At 29.6% G+C, this 16,660-nt stretch overlaps 1 protein-coding gene across 1 annotated transcript; it reads left to right on the top strand.

The window, feature by feature from the left end:
- Positions 1–6,999: 6,999 nt before the first annotated feature.
- On the top strand, positions 7,000–13,580 carry LOC105133179 (glutaminyl-peptide cyclotransferase-like). The gene is made up of 10 exons (XM_011037041.1): positions 7,000–7,957; positions 8,046–8,131; positions 8,971–9,071; positions 10,581–10,637; positions 11,159–11,223; positions 11,319–11,382; positions 12,248–12,345; positions 12,491–12,660; positions 12,799–12,842; positions 13,526–13,580. Exons 2-7 carry the CDS (start codon positions 8,083–8,085, stop codon positions 12,305–12,307), a joined length of 396 nt encoding a protein of 131 aa, XP_011035343.1. The 5' UTR covers positions 7,000–7,957; positions 8,046–8,082; the 3' UTR covers positions 12,308–12,345; positions 12,491–12,660; positions 12,799–12,842; positions 13,526–13,580.
- Positions 13,581–16,660: the final 3,080 nt, after the last annotated feature.

Raw genomic sequence — 16,660 nt, 5'->3', positions numbered from 1 at the left:
TTTAATTTATTTTTACTACATTAATTTAGCTAAACATGATTAAAAAAAAGAAAAAAATTAATAAATAATTGAAGAAACATGGACTGCGAAACGTGAACCTATTCTTTTACTTAGGTATTTTTGGTACTCAATGTTTTGAGATGGCTTCTTTTTAGTTCTAGAATTTCTAAAATTTCAATAAATTGCTGATTTCATTAAAAAAAAATTAACTGAAAAAAAGAAAAACAAGATAATAATTTTGTTCCTAAAATATTTAATTTTTAATTTGAACCGACACTAGATTCTATAAACCAGATAGAAACTTGAAATTAGAACATTAAATAAAAATTTTAAAAGCATTGCTCTTGATAAAAAGTTTGTTTAAAAATATGGTTGTAATTGTTTTAAAATATATTAAAAAAATATTTTTATTTATTTTTAAATAATTATTTTTGAAATCAGCATATTAAAACAATCTAAAACATAAAAAAAAAAATTAATAAAAAAAATTAATTTTTTATAAAACACAATTTGCACCGTATTCCCAAATAATTAAGTGTATTTACCATTGCTGTTAAATTATTATTTCATGGGAAAAAATCTATTAAATTAAATTTTCATATATTTTTAAAAATTATTTTAATATATTAAAATTAAATATAAATTTTATATCATAAAAAATATTATTATAATATATTTTCAAATTAAAAACATTTTAACTTTCAAATATGCCCTAAAACTTTATAAATATACGTGGTCATTTGGGACCAGATGTCACTACAAATCTGGCCATACCATTTTAGTGCTAGCTGATGTCAAACTAACAAGAGTTTGTATTGTTTGCTACGTCTATTAGAAAATTTAAGGGAGCTTGGAAAACTTGATCAAGCCCATGCTTTTATTCTGTCCAGTCAAATCTGGTCATGTCTGTCTTGTTTAAGTAGACATTCTCTTGTTAGTATATATGTTGTATAGCTGATCGGTTGTAGGTATGCAATATTGACTTTATTTATATAAATATATTTAATTTATTAATAAAAATTTATTAAATTTATTAATTTAGATTAAATATAAAGTTTTTTTAAAAAAATATTTTACAAAAAAAATTATAAAATTATTATAATTATGAGATTCTTAATGCATCAAAACTTTTAAATGTTTTTGGGTAATGCTCTATTACTACAAGACTTTAATTAGAGTTACGAAGACTGATATATGTTATGTTATTTTTTTTATAAAAGGAAGTATTTGTTTTTATAAGCTAATATATGAGAGTTACCTAAAACTAATATATGGATGCTTATTAAAAAATATGTGTATTGAACTGATCCATATGAGAATTTCATATCGAGAGATTATATGTGTGTATGAAAATGCTCACGTGATAGTTATGTAAGTGATTCTTAGACTTGAAACCAATAAGTTATCTTATATAGAATTTTATGCATTGATTCTTCTAAATGTTGTCCTAATCAAGGAAAAGAAACAAACATATATTGAGTATAACAGAAATTATATGAAAGTATTTGAGTAATCAAGAGAAGATTCATCACTCAATTGAATTAGAAAAAATATTTTATCTACTCTAAAATATTATTGATTATAAATCTTTGCATAAAATAAAATGAGATTTAAAAAGAGTTTCAAATCTGATTGAAATAATCAATGATTATAATATTGAGAACAAATATAATTTGTAAAGTAAACACACTTCGTGCTATAATGTTTAAATCAAAATATTTTTTATGAAGGAATAATAATTACATTGAAAAATTAGTCACTGAAAGGTTAAGCCAAACGACTTATGACTTTTCTAATATTTAGATAATCATGAGAAGTTATTAGACATGGTATTGTATCTTCAAATATAAATTAATTAATTGTTAAGTTGATAACAAATTAATTTATTTAATCTTATTTTATTTAAGATTTGAACCAACTTATTAAGGAATCTAATGGCCATATACATAAAAGCAATTAGTCAAAAATTAAACTGTAATGATTTATTAAATATAACTTAATTGTAAATAACTTTTACAAATTAAGGACTAAAATGTAATTTATATATGAAATTACTATTCCGGATCTTAAAAAATCAAGTAGGAACTTAATTAAATAAATTTCTAAAATTATTCTGAAATAATATATGTTATATTTTTCAAAGGGCAAATTGATATTTTACCATTTGTAGTACAAAAACACAAAAACTATAAATAAAATATGATACCTTTTTTTTTTCCTTTTAAGTAGTACAAAAGCACAAAAACTATGTAAATTACAAAAAATCCCAGAAAATACACACAAAGAACATCTGATCTTCAAGTAATATTCGTATAAGATTTAAGATATTCATTACTAGTGGTTCATGTGAATTATTATTAGAGATCGAACACTTAAACATTTTATGATTTGTAATAACCCAGCCTTAAAATAATTATTCAAAACAAAAAAGAACATATGATCTTCAGGTAATATTTGCATAAACCCTAAATAATCTTAAATTTGTATAATAAGTTCTTAGAACTCTTAATTTTAATTTTTAAATTTATTGTTTTCTCTGCATATATGTGTTTTAGAAAACTTAACATTTCCATCAAGGTTGCCATTATATTATTATTTTTTATTCACTCAGGCTGTATGTATGTACTTGAATGAAGTCTATCAAAATTGAATTTGATAATGTTTGAGGCGAGGTTTGAAGCCTAATACATAAAATAACCCCAAGTCATGCAAGATTTAGAATCTAGTAAGGATCCAATAAGAAATTAGAGTTATTATTAGATAGTATACTGGTTACCATTACTATATATAATGCATGATATTTTGACTTTCTAATTTTAATATGACAATCACCACCACTATGAATTTTGATAAGATATCGTAATTACTTGATCACATTATACACCACATCCTCTCATTTCTTCCAACACAAGACGCGGTTCATCTTATGTCATCCAGGTTAGAATTTATAAAGTAGAGTTTGACAATAGGCTATTGAAGAAAATATACAAAGATAAGAGGCTACTATAATGCTACCATTCTCTAATTGCTTCTGCCAATGAAAATAGCTATTTTCTACTGTTAATAAAGGCAACTCTTTCTACTACGTGATTAGCTTGTTAGTTGTCCCCTTTTCTCTCTTTAAACCTCTTTATTTATAGCTGAAAATATAAGACACATTAGGCATAATTTCTACTAAGAATCTATCATAATTTCTATCATTGACATGTTGATTCCATGCTTTGTCAAAGGGCTTTTATATTATGGGTTTATTAGATAATAATATAACAATTATGATTTCAAATTTCACTATCTCTGTTATCTTTTTTAATTAAAATTAATTAACAATACAAGGTAATATGAGCTCATGCAAATTTCAAGCTTAAAGAATTTTTATTTAAGAGAGTATATTAGAAAATAATATAAACCAAATATTGGGGTCTTGCTTAATATCTTAAATTTTTAGATTGAGATAATTTTTTAATAAAATATATCCAAGACATAATATCATGTTTTCATTTCTTTTCTCGTATTTGGTTTCTATAAACCCTTCTTTGACACAAGAGCTTCTAACCAGAGATTTGGATTCGCTAACTTTGTTTCAACAATCTATGTAGAGAAGAAATATAATTGATTCAAGAGCTTTTGACTAGAGATTTAGATTCACTAACTTTTTCTACTCTTCTTTGCTTAGACAATCCTTACAAAGCAAAAGTATAACAAAGTTTAAGTTATCTCTTGTTGTAGAAAATTCTATCAATCCCCCTAGTTGCATCATGTGTATGTTAAGAATTGAGCAAGTTTGCTAGTTTAACAAAAGAAAGGCATGCCAAACAAAAATATATTGAAAGAAAACCTAAATTTCATACAAGTTTATATATAAACATAGAAAATAAAAGCATATGACAAATATGTTTTCAACACAAATATAATAATATAATTCTATCATGTATACTATGTATATATATTCAAACTTGCAATTGATATTAATTAACATTTTTAGCATGTAGACTAATAATAAAAATATTTATAGTTAAATCAAAACAAACGAGGGTACTTATTAAAGTACTTTAAATAAAAATATTAGTCAACCTTTAAACTAAGAATTGAACTTAAACATAGCATCCATAAATCTAAATTTTTTTCCTTGAAAACACTATTCAGGTTTTGCAAAAAAAGCACATAAAAGAGATAGTTAACATTCATAGATTGGAGTGAGCAAAACAATGGGCTAAAAATTCAAGGACCAAGCCAAAATCCAAGTCTTAGTTGATAAAAAATAATATGTTAGAGTCTTAAATATTTTTTTACAATAAATCCAAGCCTATGTCCAACTTGAAGCCCAAGCCGATACATGCATGTGTATCTATGTTTAAAGCCAAAGCTATAACAACCCGAAATTGTAGTGGTTTTTTTTTTGAATTATGATGTATAAGAAATTTAGAGGTAAATATTATTTTTTTATCATGAAGATGGTCTCCAGTTTACCATCCAATAGATTCATCCACAATTACATTGATATACATGTTAAAATACAAATATCATAAGGTTACAACACTTTTTGATGATATACATAAAAATTTATTTATAAACTTTTATCTGACATTACAAGTTCCTATTCATTATAAAAGGCTAGATATCTTGGTAACATTTTATTTCAGATTGAGTCATTTGAGAAAATATACTTGTAAAACAAATAGGTCACACAATTATTATACACAATTGTACCATCACAATTATTAATACTTTCCAAAACCAAAAAAGAGATCCTCACATCTTTAACATCTTATAAACATAATAGATATTTGATAACTTCTTAGTTTAATACATTTATTTTCTAATAAAAACATATAAACTCATTTTTTTTATTTTATATAATTATTGAACTATTATTGTACTACTTACAATACCACTTATTTAAAAATCCAATTCTTCACCCCTTTCAAACATTCATCGCTTATACTTAAAATTAATTGCATTTATTTTATCCTTACAATCATTCCCATTTATAATTTGATTTAACCTCCTTTATATAACTATGTCAATTATTCTTGGTTCAGAGTACAAACTAGTTTAGGCTTTATCAAATTATTCAACAATCAAATTTTGTTATGGATATCCATCATATTTAGTGTTTACAAATCCTACTTTAACTTATTTATAGGCTCATTAACTTAATTTCATACCTTAATTATACTTTATCTTAACTCTGGTTTACTAACTACATTTATATCTTTGAACACTTTTTACATTATTTTTAACCAACTAAACTTTAATTAATCTATTTTGACTCCTGGGGTCTCATTTACAACTCATCACTAGAAATATTCAACCTCAAACGTTAATCTTACCAAATATGACTCAATTGTTTTATTTTAAAATATCAAATATTTCTTAAGCCCATTATCGATCATATAAAATATCCATAATTTCCATTCCTTTTTAATTATACATAACTCATACTTCAAAATATAATACCACTCATTGAAATGGTCATATTAGCATTTAGTGTATTGGATCCACCATTACAAGCATTTTTTATTATTATTAAATCTTAGCATTGCAGACAACTCAATTTTTTCTTATTAAACTCTGTTATTGTAGACAAATTCAAGCTCATTTGATAAATTATGTTGTTATGGTCAATTTAATTTTATTTACTTTATTGATTTTTGACAACTCAATTTTAACACCCACACGCCCAACTATCCTTGGTTTGGTTCTCAAATGTCCAAATAAATTATAACAATAAATAATATATTTATTATAATCTAAACAATTGACTTAGACATTTATTTAGTTCAAGTCTCTATCCAACATAACCATCATATCTTATTATCTTTCATTTCATAAAATCATATCCTATTTTTCCATCTAAATCAAGTAATTCTTTTTTCCAAACATAATTTTACAATTAAATAAAACATCAATAGAAACATATTTTAAATTAAAAGAGTAAGGTATCATACACCTACTCGATTCCCTTGCTAACCAAGCTCCCTTCGTCTCAAAATACCCATGAGTTCATATTCATACTTTTATATATGAAATCTCATTTTTTTTCACAATTTGCTTCTTGCTTATTTATGTCCTTATTATATAAACAAATACAATTTCAACAACTTCCATATTAATAAACAACATGACAAAAATATATATTAAAACTTTCCTCTTTCAATGCAACCCAAAATAACTAATGACTTGGTCCCCAACAATTTAACATGCCACGCCAATTTTTCTCCAACGTATATACTTAATTTTCAACTTAATTATTCCTTTCATGTCATTATATTACCAGACATTTAGTTATTAACCTATGCACACATATATGGGCTGCTGTAATAACCCATTTTCCCGTGCATTTGGGCTGTCCTAACAATCAACTTATCCTTGCCATAGCTATCCCATTTGCTCAACTATCCTATATTATAAATCTTCATTTAAAGGCAAGTTCTCTCGTTCATATACCTCATTATTTAAACAATTTCACACTTGACATACACAATTTTGTAATATATTCCACACATGATTTCTTAACGGTGGACGCTAAACATATTCGAATCACACAATTTCACAATCGCATAATCAAAAACCAATTATAAAATTAATTCCTCGTAGAATTCCAATTTCAAAATGCATATAGAAATCAAATTACGCTAATTGAAACTAATTAAATCAATTCCAAATCATCATTAACACATCAACACATACCAAATACACATGATTGAACAAACATTAACTTTAATTCCCATGTCTCCAATTTTCCCAAAATGTCCGGCCACTAGCGATGGAAGATCACCCAATTTTCTTCTTTAATTGTTCATCCATTAAAGCTATTTTCATCGTATTACATCCCAATTGCAACAACTTAACACAATTTTACATTTCCTCAATTTTTATTCAAGAACTCTAATTCAAAATGTAAGAATTCATGCATAAGACTCATAAATCTTTGCTTAACTTGTATAATTGAGTTTATAACCTCATACCCGACATTTTAATGAGTTTTGAATACAGCCACTAAAAATTTTCTCCCCTCCTCTTCTTCCTTGTTGTTTTGTGTGAGTTTCTCTCTCCAATTCCCTTTCTCCCACTTGATTTTTCTCTCATATTTTTTGTTCGTTTTGCTTAATCACTCATCCTTTCAATTTCCATGTTTTTGCCTCTTGATTTTGGTGGAGAAAGCATAAAGAACCATGGCCTCATCTTCTTCTCCCTTGCTGTTTGCCTCCAACAATTGTTACATGGAGAAGAAGCTGGAATTCCAGCTATATTTTTTTCTTCAAAAATACCCTTAATGAGCCCATGAAAATTCCTCGGTATTTCAGTCCGACTGTTTGTCCATATTTGGAAGTGCTGTCATGATGCGAGTGCTCCCTTCCCTTTCTGAATCTAGAACTGCAGGAATTGGGTCATTTCCTTTAGTGGTTTTATCCTCTAAATGACAATCACTGGTGATCTCTGGTTGCTAATCGACTCTTTAGTGGATGTAAGCAATGGGATTCGTGAAGACTCTCTTCTCTTTCGAGCTTTTCTTCCAATCCATGCCAGAAGTGGGCCTTTCTACCTTAGCTTTGGCCGGGAGAAAGGTGTCAATGGGAGATAAGGCAAGATTGGCCTATGATTTCTATCAAGATACAGATAGAGAAATATCGGTTCCTCATTGAGGTTTATGCTACTAATGATAGGCGTCTTTTCTATTCATCAATGTCAATCTCAGGGCGAGATTTTTCATATTATTTTGTTAATTCTTGAAAGAAGTTCGGTGATTATTATCCGGAGGAGTAGGAGGATATCGTGGGTGGTGGTGGTGGTGGTGATTAATGGCAGAACAGCAGTGATATTGACATAAGAAGCACTCTATCTTCACTCCAGGCAAAGATCCTTCCCCAATCCTTATGCTAACGGTGTTGCATGCTACTAAATTATTCTAATTGTCTATTATTCTGATTAGCAAATGCCAAAGCTAATTGTCCAGGTGATTTTCTGCCTTGTTTAAGTGAACATGTTCGTCACGGTTGCCTATTATTCTTGGTAGTCATCAAATTCCATAGCTAATTCTACAGGTGATCATCTGTCTCGTTTAAGGGGTGCATTTCCATTATGTTTGCTCATAACTGTCCTACTCAGCACCCAGGCTGTGCTCTTGCAGGTAAATGGGTATGCATATTTCTCTTGAAGCAAGTAGTATATTTGTTAAACTCAGTTCAGTCTGATAGGTTGAGCTAACAAACCTGTGACTCGAGCTTAATCCCATTGGGGTTTCAATTTGAACAGGTTTTAATTTTACCGGGCCAAACTTGGCTGGGTCAAAACCAATGAATTTCTTTTAAAAGAATGAAATGATGTAATTTTAATAAACAAAAAAAAATTACTCCAGATTGATCTTACGCTCAATAATCCAGGCCCTTTATCGAGTCGGATTCCAGGCTACATTCAATAACTGTGCGCTTCAGGTGACTGTTATTACTTCATCCTGAAAAGTGAATACAAAAACCATTACCGGCAATATTTACAACATTTCTTTGCAAAACTCCAAAGGACAATTGTTAATGTTCAAAATGTTAATCATCAATTATGAGAAACAAAACATCGAAGTGTACAAAATATCCACCAGGAGAAAGTAAAACCAATGCAAAAACAAAACGGAAAGCATTAACACTTCAAAACGTCGGACAATTATCAAACACAAACAGAAAGCATCTGCCGTTTGAGAAACAGTTATGTAGCTGGCCTAACTACGAAACTTCAAAATTATTACAGTAGCCAAACCGGTTACTGTTAAAGCTTAGACTCATCAACCATAACCAAACAAACAAACAAACAGTCGGTCCCAATGAATTCACATTTCCATGGCTTCAAAATCAGAAATAGAACCTATATAAACCAACCAATTTCTATGCTCTCTCAATCTTTTTACTCGTTTTAGCTAGAAGAAAGTTTCAGTCTTTGTTTCTTCAGTCATGATTTTTGGAGTTACTTTTCTATTAGGCATTTCATCGAACATTATGAGTGGCGTTGCTTCTCTTCCAAAGTTACATGCAGTTCAAGTTATCAATGAGTTCACTCATGACCCCAGTGCCTTCACTGAGGTAAATCCTTTCCTGGGGTTTCTTTGTTTTTGCTTGATTTGGCTTCATTGTCTTTGATTTGATTGTTTGGTTTTTTTGTAAGTTTTGTAGCTTTCATTTTTTATTTTCTAGTTTAGTTCAGTTTTATAACGAGAGTTATGTGAAATTAACTGGATCAAACCCTGATAAATGAAGACAGAATTCTAGCATGCACGAGTTCATATTGAGCCTCCTCAAAATTAGATAGCCAATCGTAAGCATAACAAGACTCAACTCAACTCATTTGCAGTCCCACTGGCTCAGAAGAGCGATCACAAAAACTATGAAGAATGATGTTTTTTTTTGGTGCATATGAAGAATGATGTTAGAGATAACAAGATTTTTTTATACTTACTATTTTACTATTTGATGTGTCAAGATAGGTGCTATATAGCTAGTATTTGGAATAGAAGAGATAAGAGAAGTAAAGACAGAAATTATCTGTAAAGACATAAGAACCGGCTTATTTTTATGTTTATGTTTTTGTTTTTGTTTTTCCAGCTAAATACGTTTTCTGTTTTCACCATATTTTATCCTTTTCTTTTTCAAAAAATGCAACCAATTACTACATAATGTTGAACCTGGCAAAGAGAATCGTGGAAATAACTATATAGATTCTTTCTACCATATTTGGAGGTAGGTGGACTGCTTATTCCCTGTAAAAGAAATTATCATCGATCTTTGAGGATTCAACGTTTTATTGCTTAAAGAAATCAAAGATTTCATTTTTTTGGCCATCAATGTTTTTGGATTGAAAAGGGACCTAACAGCCTACTCAATATTTCATTCGTCTCTTCTTTGATCAAACTTTTAATTTTATCACCAAAAGTCTGTGCTTGTTAAGGCAGTCAGGGGTATAACTGTTATTTTAATCTTGGGAATTTCCTTGAAAAGATGGATCAGTTTTGCATCTGTTAGTCAATCTCCAGAAATCTATTCAGTTCAAGTACTCAATGAGTTCCTTCATGATCCTAAAGTTTTCTTGGGCCATTTCCTTGTTTCATAAAAGAGCAACGCTGTCCCTGATTTGATCATCTTGGTCTTTGTTGGAAATGTTTTGTTCTAGTTTAATTTAACCTTATGCTGGAGCGACCCCAAGCAAAACTGGAGACCAGTCATTCATTTTGAGTAAGGTCAAAACGATTTGTTCTAGTCATTGTTAGGCTAAACTCAGGTGGATTGCAGAGTCCAACACATGTTGGGATTCCAGTTATGATGGCACTACCAGAAGTTTTTGTTGACTGTTAACTTGTGAAATTTTCTGTGAATGGGTCGTCATTTCTTTTTAACTGGCATGAAAGAGTCGAAGCCATTCATATAGCTCTTGTTCGTTTGTTTCATTTCAGTTTCTGTTTTTGTTGTTCCCTTAAATCTAATTGAGATCCGTAAGTACACATCTCAGAAAGCCATTCCAATTTATCGAGACTTTTCTTCTTTGAGTATGAATTGCCAATGCTTTATTACTTTTGACTGCAACAATCTTTGTTTCAGGGTCTTCTTTATGCTGGAAATGGTACACTATATGAATCAACTGGCCTATATGGAAATGTAAATTTGCTCACTCTCATGTTTGCAATTGTGTATAATATTATTTTGTATATTAATCGAGATTTTTTATTCTCTGGCTTTCCTTCTCCATTTATGTTTTGTTCTGTCACTCCATGCCTTGCTTATGAGATTTACCCTGGTAGTTGTATGTCTTCGTGTTTCAGCATGATGTCTATACTCTTGTTGGTTCAGAAAACTGCATTTTTTTAAAAAATAGGCTGCATACTTTGCAGCGTCTTTGCTTTTCTTGTCAATTACACTTACGTTGCATGCAATTCACTAATCAATCTATTTAACTTTATCATATCAGTCATCCATTCGCAGAGTAGCTCTTCATACCAGGAAGGTGTGAGCTCTAATATAACTAGTGTTTTTTTTTTGTTTTTTTTTTATTTATTCTTTCTTTGAATGGTTGATCTAGAGGTAACCATGACATTTAATTCAACAAATGAGCGACATCTAAGTTACATAACAAGCCAGATATTTTAATTTAGGCCTTAAGCTGTATTTTTTATGTACAGGTTGAGGTTCTCCAGAAGATGGATGATTCTTATTTTGGTGAAGGCTTAACCCTGTTTGAGCAAAGGTTTGTGATTCAGTATGTATATGCATATGTATATTGTCAAATTTGAAAATATTATGCTAAATTGCTAATGTGCTTGTTTTTATTTTCTTCTGTAGGCTATTCCAACTAGTTTATCTGACGAAAACTGGTTTCATATATGGCAGAAACACTTCATGCAAAGTTTGTGCTTCACCATTTACTTTTGACATGTAAAGATTTCATTATTTATTAAGGTTACACATTTTAGTATAGGAATCTTTGAGATTTTTCTCTAGCTTTTCATTCGGGGATCACCAAACCACATCTTTGTGGTAATATGCTATAAAAATCTCCTGCTCTAAATCGGATTCTTAAAATTATTTGATTGTCAAAATGCCTGCAATCTTGGATATCTGTTGCTTTTAGAATTGTGATTAGTTACTGCACGTAAAACTGCTCTGCAGACCAAACTTTACCATGTAGTAAGACGATCACGCTACGTTTTCCTTGCTTGATTGCTTGATTGCTTGATTGCTTGTGCATTGCTTTTTTATTACAATTTTCTTTCCTGCTCATGTACTTTTATGGGGCGACCTAAAGGTTCTAGTTTAGGATATTTCGTAATTTTAGTTTTGGTTTATATTTATTGCGGATTGGGGAATTCACTCATGGGATGGAAGATGGTTGGGGACTGGCTACCACTGGAAAAGTTTCGTTCGGCAGTGATGGGACTTCATCATTATATCAGCTTGACCCTCAAACATTGAAAGGTTCTTGCATGAAACAGCTAGTGTCAGTTTCTGAAAATTATATGCTTTTTTGTTGTTCATCTTTTTTCCTTCTTCTTTTGAACAATTTTCAAGGGTTTTTCCCCCAAGATTATCAATGTTCATGTACACTTCAATTTTGCAGTTGCTCATAATAGCATCCTGTTTCTTTTCCCATCTTAGTTTTGCAATTTTTCCATAGTGTGGCTGGTGCTAACTCCTATTTCAAAGCACGAACACAATTTTTTTCCCTTTTAGACTTTGCATTGTTGATGATTTTTTTTACTTTTCTATTGCAGTCATTGGAAAACAAACTGTCAGAAATAATGGACATGAAGTACACAATCTCAATGAACTAGAATTCGTGAATGAAGAAGTTTGGGCTAATGTCTGGCAGGTGTGTTCGTGGATCTTCATTATATTCATTTGGTTACAGATTGGATAATTTCCCATTAATAGTTTTTGGGCATAAGTTTAGTGATTGAGCTACAGGATAGCAAATAACTTTTCTCCTTCCCTTATATCCCTTTAAACTAGTGCAGGGCATTTGTATCTTAAACAAATGTTAAAGAATTCACCAAGCAAGCTAGGGAAGACTCTCCTTCCAAATGCTGCCAATACCTTTTATTCTCAATGTGCAGACAGATTGCATTGCAAGAATCTCATAGAAAGATGGTTCTGTGCTTGGATGGATTCTCCTTCCAAACTTAAGGTTTTGTTTTTCATTTCCTTTCCTTATGTATAGTTTATTAGTTTCTGATATGTGTTCTAATCTGATCACGAGATAATCAATTCCCTGTGATGTTGCTAAAAGGTTTCAGAATCATTCATTTTCTTTTCTGTTTTTCAGGGAAGGCTTGATAGCAGCTGGACATCATGTAAGCATTATAACAAGTAATTTATGAAAGCAGATTGTGATATATTTCACTCTCTGTTTGTTTCCTATTATTGCCCCTTCCTCTCTCATTTTTCTTGTTCAGACTGAGGGTTTGCAGAATTATCACGAGTGATGTTGTCCTGTCCTGCTGGAATTTCCCATCTTGCTTGCTTCTTCTATTAAAAATCTCTCTTTCTGCTCTGGGACTTCTGAATATCACACACAATGTTCTAGTCTAGAACATTCGTCCTACTCTACCCCTAAGCTGAAGAATCTATACAAACTCTAAGGCTCATTTGGTCGCGGGATAGGGTAGGCCCGCTTTCATGCACAAGCACAAGCACAAAGCAGGGCGGGCCATGAACTCCGGAGCTCAGGCTTGGCAGCCCATCTCCTTGTCATGAGGGTCGAGACCAGACCCTGCATGACTTGAACCTGTCACAGGACCACACAGGCTGCATTCCTTAGTTTTAGAATGGTTTGCAGTTCCCATAGTAATCCCACTCCAAGTGGGAGGCATGCACACCCTGAGTCGGTGTGCTCAGCGGTCCCTTCCAGATTTGAGGCACCAAACCCCCTTTTGGGGTGTGCATTTTCAATTACTTTCTCATCCTCTCTCGTTTTTCTTGTATAGATTGTGTGTTCACAGAAGTCTTTTCTTTTCCTAATTCATGTGACTGGATTTTTCACTGCATTATAGGGCATTGATGTTTTAAATGGCATAGCATGGGATGGCAATCACAACCGCCTTTTTGGTAAGCTGCTGCAGATGGTTTCTCTCTTCTGATTTCCACAAGAAATCATATTGTAGCAGATTTCTTGTTTTATGACACAACTTTTATTTTCTATCTTCAATTTTCTTTGCAGTCACTGGAAAATTTTGGCCATTGCTCTACGAAATCAAGATGTATCCAGCGAAGAAACCTTTTGATATTGGAGTGCCTGAGAAGCTTTGCATCCCACCAAGATCATGACATGTCACGCTGGGAGCCCAGCTTGCTAATTTTTGGCGAGAGATTTAACACGTCCAAACCCTTGTTATTAAATTTTATTTCGTTTTATTATTGTATTTTAATTTATGTTTTTTCATTGAAATTTTATTATTTAGTGGGTTATAAGTTTAAATTAATTTTAAAAAATAAAAAAATGACATCATCAACAAGCCAGCCAAATACAACACCAGGTCACATGTATTAAATCAATAATATTTTGTGTGATCCAAGTGGTTTATTGCCATCACTAAGTATCTTGATTGATAAATCACTCAACTCTTCAGTTTATTGAATTTTAATTCTTCAGTATTGCATTTGTTATTGAAATTATCATTCATAATATCTTATTTGCTAAAAAAAAATCATATTGCATTACATTCTTATATTTTTACCATTCAGATTTAATTATTAGTCATTTTTATTATTTGTGAAGCTTATTGAAAATGATAGAATATTGTGATTTTTATTTGATTAATTGTTTACACTTAAAAGATCTACATTACAAGCTTGAAATTTTCTTAGTACATTCTAATTAACTTTCACATAAAAATAGCTTTATTTTTTTTATTATATTTTTACTTGCAAGAATTGTGATCTCAATTATATCTCTTTACACTCATTTGCTTCATTTGCATGGTGATCCTATAATAACCAATTCTAAGTTTACAATTACCATAAACCCTATTATTAAATACTTTTAAAGTCATTCAAAGAAAAATACACCCTATTATTAAATACTTTTAGAGTCATTTAAAGAAAAATACAGCTTATATGAACCTAGACGATTAATTTATCTAAAAGAGTTGAATTATTAGAGATTTTTCAAACAAGATATCTTAATACAAGTAAATATTATAACAATAATCATTATATGTAAGTTCATCATGAGCACCATCAATATAATTAATATTTGAGTTAGTTTAACTATGATTACTCTGATGACTGAATTATGAGTCCTAATAAAATAAAGATTTCTACTTTTAATGGTCACATGAGCTTTGGATTTGTACTATGTTTTATATGTGATATTAATCACTTTTTTTTTTAATTTGTACAACTTATCATAAAATAAAAAGGTAAGATTTGTGAAAATAAAACTTAGTGGTGCCCTCTTACTACTAACTAGATTGAGATGATGCAAGAGTTACAAGAGAAGTACTTACCCCAATATTATAGAACAAATCTTTTAGATCAATAGAATAATCTTGGACAAGAGAACAAGTCTATTCGTGAATATATAGTTTGATTTAATGAGAACAAAATGAAATGTTTTGTTAAAGAGGAAGAGACCACGACTCTAATAGGTTTTGTAAATGTTTGAATAGACAAAACATCAAGACCTTATAGTACCCTGTGTAGATCTTAGTTTGGAAATATTAGTTCTTTGTTAAGTGTTTCACTTGATAGACTCAATTCTAATAGTGCCCAACTTCATAAAGAAGATAGTAATAAACGAGTGATTGATGAAGTGTCTAGGCTGAGTCAAAAGATTTAGTGTGCTAAATGTCAAGGTTTTAATTATATTGCACCTAATTGTACCACTAAAACCATTGTCATCAAGGAACATAAATATATAGGTGGAGAGAAAGATTATAGTGACCAAATATATGAATCCAATCCTGATGATTTTAATAACATAGATAAAGATGACGTGAAAAAAGATAGACTTGGAACAATAAGTTCAAATGAGTTTGTAAAGGAGATTAATGAATGGTATATTATGTATGTTTTAGTTGTAGAGAAAGTTTTAGAAAATTCTCTAGTAGAATTGCTTGAAAAGGTAAGTGTAGTGTTAGAAATTTTTTTAGATATTTTTATCTTATATGCTTGACATATATAACCTAATAGATTATATGCAACATATTGAGTTCATTAATCCATTACTCTTTACACATTACGAGAAAGATGAATATAATTATAATTTTCAAAGTTATATCCAATTATTATCAAATTAGGTTTTTGATAGTATTTGTTTCATTCCACCTTCTTAATCATTTAATGTTCATATTTACAAATCTAGGAAGCATGTAGATCTCTTTCCCATATCTTTTCACAATAGAATGTTTGATTCATATGAGCTTTTTTGTATGTTGAGTTCATAATTTACATGTTTAAATCATAAAATAAAGTCAAGCAAGTAAATAATAATATAAGTTTCAAATTGATTTACATAAGTGTCCTGACATGTTTAATATTGAAAATTATTTTATGATATATATTAGACTTGAATGATATTGTAAAATCGAGATAACTTTATACAAAAGAAATTGAATAAAACAATGAAAGGAAAATTTTAAAAAAATTAATTAAAAAAATATAAAAAAATTCAGGTCAATCTAGGTAAACTCGACTAACTCACAACCTGAAATATGAGTTTGGGATAATGTCATAGAAATAAAAGTGACAAGAATCACATAATTGAAAGCTTAATAACCTAATATCGAAGGATGAAAATGAAAAAAAATCAATTTTTTTAAATCTAAAAAAACTAATGTCAAATTGAGTTAATTTTCAAAACTCATAACTCCCATCACGAGATTAGGTTACCCTATAGGATTTAAAAAATATATGAAAACAATGAGAGATGAGATTAAAAAATAAATAAAAATAAAAAATGATCAAAATAAATAATAATTAAAAGAATGAGGACCAAATCTAGTAAAAATTAAATGAAATAAACAAATGAGGAATAAAACTAATAAAATAAAATAAATCAAGATAAATATTAAAAAATATAGTAATTGAAAAAATAAGGACCAAATATGATAAATAAATAAAATTGAAAAATGATAAAATTGAAAAACATTTTGAATTTGATAAATTATTTTAAATAAAATAAATAA

Source organism: Populus euphratica, unplaced genomic scaffold (genome assembly GCF_000495115.2).
Source record: "Populus euphratica unplaced genomic scaffold, PopEup_1.0 scaffold110.1, whole genome shotgun sequence".
Classification (NCBI taxonomy): Eukaryota; Viridiplantae; Streptophyta; class Magnoliopsida; order Malpighiales; family Salicaceae; genus Populus; species Populus euphratica.
The sequence above is the reverse complement of the archived record's forward strand: the minus strand, read 5'-3'. Positions and strand labels throughout refer to the sequence as shown.

Coding starts and splice junctions, on each gene's coding strand:
- LOC105133179 (XM_011037041.1), top strand. CDS start 8,083: ATGTTTGCTCATAACTGTCCTACTCAGCACCCAGGCTGTGCTCTTGCA. Junction 9,072..10,580: donor ACCCCAGTGCCTTCACTGAG/GTAAATCCTTTC, acceptor TCTTTGTTTCAG/GGTCTTCTTTATGCTGGAAA. Junction 10,638..11,158: donor CAACTGGCCTATATGGAAAT/GTAAATTTGCTC, acceptor TTTTATGTACAG/GTTGAGGTTCTCCAGAAGAT.